Source organism: Notolepis coatsorum (assembly GCF_963971535.1).
Source record: "Notolepis coatsorum genome assembly, contig: SUPER_10_unloc_2, whole genome shotgun sequence".
NCBI lineage: Eukaryota > Metazoa > Chordata > Actinopteri > Aulopiformes > Paralepididae > Notolepis > Notolepis coatsorum.
Genome location: NW_028174871.1, coordinates 1,037,363 through 1,045,474, shown reverse-complemented (window position 1 = coordinate 1,045,474; position 8,112 = coordinate 1,037,363). Strand labels below are relative to the sequence as shown.

The following is an 8,112-nucleotide window of genomic DNA, read 5'->3' as shown; positions in this document are numbered from 1 at the left end:
ATATATATATATATATATATATATATATATATATATATATATATATATATATATATATATATATATATATATATATATATATATATATATATATACAGAGCAATGCTATAAACATTATGTAGTCTCTACATGTATGAATATGGGTAGGTGTGTATGTATGTAGACATGTGCAGGTATATGCAGTGCAGTGGAGTTGCTCAGTGGCCAATGGTGTCAAGACTGTGGTTGTACTGGGCGGCTCCCAGGTATCAAGTCAAGTCAAGAGTTTTATTTGTCACGGCATACGAGTATACAATGAAATGCGGGTGGTCTTGCGAATGGAACTGTGTGCATGTGAAGCAGGGCGTAGCTGAAAAAGAGCACCTGTGCTCAGCGAACCTACCCTGGGTAAATAAAGGTTAAACAATATGTGTATAGTGTATATAGTAGTGCATGTATGTAAATGTAAAAAAAACTAAAGAAAGAACTTAAGTCTTCATGGGTAGGGCCCGACAAGCCTAGTGCTTCTCCCTAGCCCTTTTGGGACAATGCAGCAATAGCATCTGGTAAAACCTTGGCGATTTATGGAATGACCATTGGTATGTGTCCAATATCCGAAATAAAAATGAACTGAACAATTTGTTCTTATAAAGAGGCTTGTTTGGGTGGAGTTTATAAATGCAGGTGACGATGAATGTAAATCTTGAGCAAAAGCTCAAAGCACTTTGGAGTTTTATTGCAATTCAATACAAACACATTATTGATACAAAAATATTCATGCATTTCATATCACAAATTTGACAATTAGAAACCCGAATATGGTTGCTGGAATACTGAGGAATGTTGCCACCTTATCCTGTTTATTGTGCAGTTTTTGTGGCGAGTTTGAATTCCCTTTTCATGGTAATATTCTTTATGTTCAGTGTACTCTATATATATATATATATATAGGTATACTGGATATGGGATATAAAAATGCATATAAACACTGTATGCCGTTCAGACCTTAACCAGTGTATTGGCTTGTATATCCAGGATATAAACGTGCATGTTATTATGGCTATAGTATCCAAGGATTATGAAGTAATTTTGTAACAGTCCTCTAACATCTCCTTTCTATCTCCTCCATCCATTCATCTGGCTTATTATTCCTTCTCCTTCGGCGGTCGTCCTCCTCAGATCTATTCTTCTCTGGCTTGACTCCTTGTTGTTCCCCTCAGGGTTACAACACAGGTGTGTTTGTACCTCAAGCAGAATGAATGACCAGGTTGCCGTTCTCCTCGGCGCCACCGTCCTTGTTATTAGGGTCCGACTGGACGTCTACCTCCAGGTAGTCCTGCCGGCTGTCCGCCCCCCTACGTGCGTGCGTGGCCGCGGGGCGCTTCTGATCGCTCGTCCTCGTGCAGCACGGAAGTCCTATTTTTTTCGCGGGACGCACCAAAGCCAAGAACACGGCTCCAAGACCCGTGCCCGCTGCGCAGGAGTAGAACGCTGAGCCGTAGTCCTGAGTCATGTCCACCAGGACGCCTATAGGGAAGACAATAGAGTACAATAGAATAGGATGGGATGATGAAGGGAGCACCACCAGATGTGTCCATCAGAAATCACTTGAGAATAATTATATCCGACTCCGATCAAATGTGTAACATTGGTTTCTGGTCAAAGTTCAGAGAGAATTACTCTTTTTTTTTTATCCACTTTTTCTCCCATTTTTCTAAATGTTCTCCCATTCCAATTTCGTATCATCCAATTCAACCCTCCCCTGTCTCGAACGCTGTTTCTTGCCTCCCACAAGCCGGCTGCAATGTGGACTAAGTCATACATAGCACAAGTCCCCTCCGGTACTTGAGGTAACAGCAGTCGCATCTTTTCACCTGCGCAGCTCGGTCTCTCAGTGGCGAGGAGTAACGCGTGGGAGGCTCACGCTGCACCCGACACTTCCTGATTCTACTGCGCAGGCGCACCAACCGACCTGTAGGAGTCGCTGTCCACAACGCCCGATCCCCACCCATCAGTTTCCCACCCCCTAATACGGCCAATGTGTATTAGTATGGACGACCAGCTAAACTGAAAGCAAATGTGGAGCGCTGGGCTCGAACAGGCGAGCCCAGCGTCTCTGCATTCGTGGCGAGCGCCTTGCCCACTACGCCACATAGCCGCCACAGAGAGAATTACTCTTACTGTCTTATACTATCATGCACTCTTCCACTAAATAATCTTCCTTGTCTGATATTACTTCCTACTATACTAATATGTCTCTACTACTAGGCACTCAACACTGCAGCGCCCCACGTTTCAACACTGTTCAACATTGTTACTCGGCTGAAAGAGGAGTTGTACCCTTCCGGCTGACTTGTTGTCGTACAGAACTTGGTAAGTCGCTTTGGATAAAACACATTTATTTTTTTTATTTTTTTATTGGTCTTTTCCCCCATCCTTTTTCCTCCAATTTTCTCCCATCCCAATGTTAGTCGTTATGCCAATTCCCAATCCCCTTCCTGGTCGCTGCGCACTTACCCCCCACAGTCGGTCTGGGAGAGTGGAGGCTATCACATGCTTCCTCCGACACACGTCCAGCCAATCAACCGCTTCTTTTCACCTGGCAGCGCGGACTCTCACTGAGAGCGTGTAACGTGTGGAAGGATCACACTACCCCACTTAGATCCTATCCGCGCTGAGCAGGCGCCCCGACCGAACTGTAGGAGTCGCTGTTTACAACGACCCGGACCCACCCCGCCAGCTTCTCCCACCCTCTAATACAGCCAATTGTATTAGTGTGAACGGCCAGCCAAGCTGGTGACAACCCCGGAGCTGTGAGCTGGATTCGAACAGGCGAATCCAGCATCTCCGGTGTTGGTGATGAACGCAATCTCCGCTACGCCACCTGACCGCCTAAATGACACATTTTAAATGTAAATGAATAATGTGAATAAAGTCTTACCTCCCAGTGGGGGTCCGGCCAGCCCGGCAAAGCTCTGTATGAACACGTAGACCCCGGCGGCCGAGGCCATCCTCTCGATGCCCACCACGTCCTCCTCGGCCAGCATGGGGATGTGCGTGGAGGAGATGGTGCCCATGAAGAACCCGAAGAAGCAGCAGCACACGGCCAGGCCCCAGAACTCCCAGACCAGGGTGAAGGCCACCAGGGCCAGGGTCAGGGACACGACGCAGCCCAGGAGCACCAGGAGCTTCCTGGTCCTCAGCCGCTCCCGGCTCAGCACCCAGCCCACGGCGAGGCGGCCGAACACCTCGGCCACGGCCATGACGGAGAGCATGTAGGCGGCGTGGTCGCGCTCCACGCCGCGGCTCACGCTCAGCTCGATGATGTAGAGCGGCGGCGCGAAGAAGCCCAGCGTGGCGAAGAGGCCGAACAGGGAGTAGCAGATGAAGCTGCCCTCTCGGAGGACGGAGAAGTCCAGGAGTTTAGGTTTCGTCGGGGTCGACGCGGCCTCGTCGTCGTCCCCTCCTCCTCCTCCTCCCTTCTGCCGCTCCTCCTCCTCCGTCGTCGTCTCGGTCTCCTGGGGGGCCGTCCTGGGCGGCGGCTTGATGACGATGGGTCGAAGCAGAGCTGCGAAGAGGATGATGGAGCCTTGCAGAGACCCGATCACCATCATGGTCTGGCGCCAGCCGATGCTTTTATTCAGAGCGGAAAAGGCTGAGAACAGATTGAGGGACAGAGTGTGGTGGTGTGTTACAGCCAGTCAGCACACTGTAAAAAGTATTTATAATAACTGTATATAAAGACAGTATGAGCACATGTTTTCTCAACATTCCTTTTTTTTCTATATCCACTTTTTCTCCTCCTGTTTTTTCTGTATTTTCCTCCCATCCCGATTTTTCGTCGTTACGCCAATTTCCCCCCTCTCCTTCCTGGTCGTTGCGCGCATTTGCCCCCTACTTGCCAGTCTAGGGAGCCCTGAAGTCTATCACATGAAGCTTCCTCCGATACATAGGAGACAGCCAGCAGCCTCTTTTCACCTGCCAGCGCGGACTCTCATTGGTGAAGTGTATAACGCGTGGGAGGGTCACACTACCTTCACCATTTCCCTCTTTGTGTCAGTATGACGGCCGGCCAAGCTGGAGGCACCGCTGACAGCCGGATTCGATACCAGTGTCACTTGCGGTGGTCTTCAATCGTGCTTGAAGACTATTCTTGAGAGACTTGTTACCTACCACGCAGAGGAACTGTCGCGGTCTCAGGCCATTCTGGACATCACGACGGAAATTAGGGACGTGAAAATAAAGATGCCACCATACCGTGCTAATAAGGGTTATGATAATGATGATTAATCTAAATTAACCCAATTTATAATCATATGGCAGCAATTTTGCCTCAAGCTGCATGTATCACCCCCCCCCCCCCTATCCCATTCTGCTGTGAAACCAACCAAGGTCGATGTCAGTGCGGGGGGATGATTTCGGAGAGGCGGCCAGGATCGAGAAGGAACGAGCTGTGCTGTCTGGGGGTGATAAGATTGATAAGATTCTCAACATTCCTTTAGTTTGAAAGTTATTGAGAGTGAATGAGTTTGAATATGGCCAGTGATGTCATCGGGGACATTGAATCATTGTGTTGTGTTAATTATAGCTCCATGAAATGTAGATGAGAAAATAGCAATACCTTGTCTTATAGGGGACTGCTACCTTATCATGTAATTAACACAACACAAGGATTCAATGTCAAACTGATTTACTCTCAACAAGTGTAAAACTAAATGAATGTGTGTAAAAGTGCGCTCGTCACCAATGCAAGAGGCTGCGGTCTCGACTCCCGGAGTCAGCATTGCCCTGCGGCTTGGGCCGGTCGTCATACTAACTCGTTTGGCTGAGTTAGCGGGGAGGGAAGTCGTGGGTGGTAATCTGGCGTTGTAAACAGCGACACCTACAGGTCAGGTCTCGGGGCGCCTGCTCAGCGAAAGGCAGGAAATGGTGAAGGCAGCGTGACCTCCCACTCGTTACGCTTCACCAATGAGAGTCCTCGCTGCCAGGTGAAAAAAGATCCGCTGGCTGTCTCCACATGTGTCGGAGGAAGCATGTGGTGGACTTCAGGGTTCCCTTGTACCGACCAGTAGGGGGAACATGCGCACAACAACCAGGTAGGGGAGGGGGGGGAATTGGCATAACGACTAAATTGGGATGGGGAGAAAAAAAGAAAAATCAGGCAAAAAAAAAAGGAGAACTAAGAAGAATAAAATACATCTTGTTTCCGGCGGCGGGCGGGGCCACCCATTCGTATACATTTGGATCACGGATCGGGCCTTTATCAACGCTCACTAACACACCTCGTTCCGTGGACAATGCCATGCGGTCACAGGCAACTCGCATCCTCACCGGGGGCAAGGGCGAACATGGCGAGGGACTCCCCGTGGAGGCCACGGCCGTGACCAGGGAGCGGCGGCGGCTGAAGTACTGAGAGAGGATGGTCACGGTGGGCAGGAACGTCAGACAGTAGCCCAGACCTGGAGAGAGAGAGAGAGGGAGAGAGAGAGAGAGAGAGAGAGAGAGAGAGGGCGGGCAGAGAGAGAAAGGAGGGGGAGAGAGAGAGAGAGAGAGAGAGAGAGAGAGAGAGAGAGAGAGAGAGAGAGAGAGAGAGAGAGAGAGAGGAGGGGGAGAGAGAGAGAGAGAGAGAGAGAGAGAGAGGGAGGGAGAGAGAGAGAGAGACAGAGAGAGAGAGAGAGAGAGAGAGAGAGAGAGGGGGAGAGGGAGGGGGAGAGGGAGAGAGAGAGAGAGAGAGAGAGAGAGAGAGAGTGAGAGAGAGTGAGAGAGAGAGAGAGAGAGAGAGAGAGAGAGAGAGAGAGAGAGAGAGAGAGAGAGAGAGAGAGAGAGAGAGAGAGAGAGAGAGAGAGAGAGAGAGGAGAGAGAGAGAGAGAGAGAGAGAGAGAGAGAGAGAGAGAGAGAGAGAGAGAGAGAGGGAAGGAGAGGGAGGGAGAGGGAGGGAGGGAGAGAGGGAGGGAGGGAGGAGGGAGGAGGGAGGGAGGGAGAGGGAGAGGGAGAGAAGAGTTAGAGGGCGGGCAGCGGAGAGAGAGGAGGGCAGAGAGAGAGGGGAGGGGGAGAGAGAGGGAGAGGGAGATAGAGAGAGAGAGGGAAGGGAGATAGAGAGAGAGGGGGGAGAGAGAGAGGGAGGGGGAGATAGAGAGAGGGGGAGAGAGAGAGGGAGGGGCAGATAGAGAGAGTGAGAGAGGAGGGCAGAGAGAGAAAGAGTTAGAGGGCGGGCAGAGAGAGAGGAGGGCAGAGAAAGAGAGGAGGGCAGAAAGGGAGAGAGAGGAGGGCAGAGAGAGAGGGGGAGAGGGAGGGAGAGGGAGAGAGAGGGAGGGGGAGATAGAGAGGGGGGGAGAGAGGGAGGGGGAGATAGAGAGAGAGGGGAGAGAGAGAGAGGGAGGGGGAGATAGAGAGGGAGAGTGAGAGAGGGAGGGGGAGATAGAGAGAGAGGGGGAGAGAGAGAGGGAGGGGGAGATAGAGAGGGAGAGTGAGAGAGGGAGGGGGAGATAGAGAGAGAGAGGGATACAGAGAGATTTGTGAGCTGCTGTGACAAGAAAGGGACATCCAGCGGAATACAACCACCATAAAGACTGTACAAGAAATTCCGTCTGTAATGTACTGATTTATTTTGTTTTCTCTGTTTGATTGTTTTGTTTTGGCAATGTAAACGTATGTTTCCCATGTCAATAAAGCCCATTTGAATTGAATTGAATTGGGAGAGAGGGGGAAAAAGAGGGAGGGGGAGAGAGAGAGAGGGAGGGGGGGCAGAGAGACAGGGGGAAGGCAGAGATAGAAACAGAGAGAGAGAGAGAGAGAGACGGGGAAGGCAGACAGAGAGAGAGAGAGAGAGAGAGAGAGAGAGCAGACAGAGAGACAGGGGGAAGGCAGAGATAGAAACAGAGAGAGAGAGAGAGAGAGAGAGAGAGAGAGAGAGAGAGAGAGAGAGAGAGAGAGAGAAAGAGAGAGAGAGAGAGAGACGGGGTAGGCAGACATAGAGAGAGAGGTCCAATACCTGCCACTAAACCGGTGGTGATGTACATTTCCTCGATGGAGTTGGTGAAGCCGGTGGCGATGGTTCCAATGGAGATGAGTAACCCACCGACCATGACGACAGGTTGGAAACCAAAGCGGTTGGTCAACACAGACGAGAGAGGAGCTGAGGAGAGAGAGAGGGGGAACACGTGGAGAAGAGGAGGTGATTGATTGAGTGAAAATTGTATTAACAGATTGCAGAATGGGTACAATACAGTACGGCTCAATACACACAATTGTTAAGGGGATGCAGACCAGAGAAAGACTTTCGTCTTGTTTACATCAGGGTCCCCCATTTTCAATACATAATGAATTGTAAGTACAGTAAGGGTGCAATTAGCACTGTGCAATCCATTCGTTGTGGATCTAGCCCTGCAGTGTTCATATTTGACAATATTTTCATATTTCATTATTTAATTTTTTTGGATGGGCACAATGGGGGCACAAAAGGGCAGGGGCTCAAGCCCCCTTCTTTCGGGCCCTATCTGCGCACGCCACTGCTCCTCCTGACCCCCGGGCCTTCACTCACCTGTGAAGGTCATGACGAACACGCAGATGGCGATGACCCAGGAGACTCGACTGTTGGTCTCCCCGAACCCCGTCATCAGGTCCTGCAGGAAGATCCCGAAGGTCTTGATGGTTCCGTAGGTGAACATCTCCACCACGAAGAAGGCGACGGCCACCAGCCAGCCCCACCCTCCGTCGGGGGCCTCGGGGTACACGTTGGGCCCCATCAGCTGCCTTAACCTGGACACACACAGCACCATGGCTGAGACAGGAGACACAGGGGACAGAGAACAATGAAGAATGACATTGACATCATCAATCAATTGCACAGCCCTGCTAAATATTCCATCCCACTCTATTGCTATTTGTATTTTTTATTCTAATTAAGTGTATATACTTGACCACACTGTGCACAGTTGTACAGCCCTGGCCTATTTGAATGTTTTATTTTATATTGATATTATATTCTAATTTAGTTTATATTCCATTTTTATTTTATTCCACCTTTTTATTTTATTCTACTGTAATTGTCCGGCCCGTTAATGTCGCACCGAAAACGACAGAATCAAATTATGTCATGATCACGGCGAGAGCCTTCTTCCCCCCACATTCATC

The 8,112-nt window shown here is 50.0% G+C and overlaps 1 protein-coding gene across 1 annotated transcript; it reads right to left on the bottom strand.

Moving 5' to 3' along the window:
• Positions 1 to 562: 562 nt before the first annotated feature.
• On the bottom strand, positions 563 to 7,724 carry LOC311236335 (monocarboxylate transporter 7-like; the record flags this gene model as incomplete). The annotated part of the gene is given in 6 exon segments (XM_084338409.1): positions 563 to 1,506; positions 2,921 to 3,634; positions 5,311 to 5,346; positions 5,349 to 5,438; positions 6,971 to 7,114; positions 7,520 to 7,724. Coding segments are annotated over 6 exon segments (1,470 nt in total). The 3' UTR covers positions 563 to 1,225.
• Positions 7,725 to 8,112: the final 388 nt, after the last annotated feature.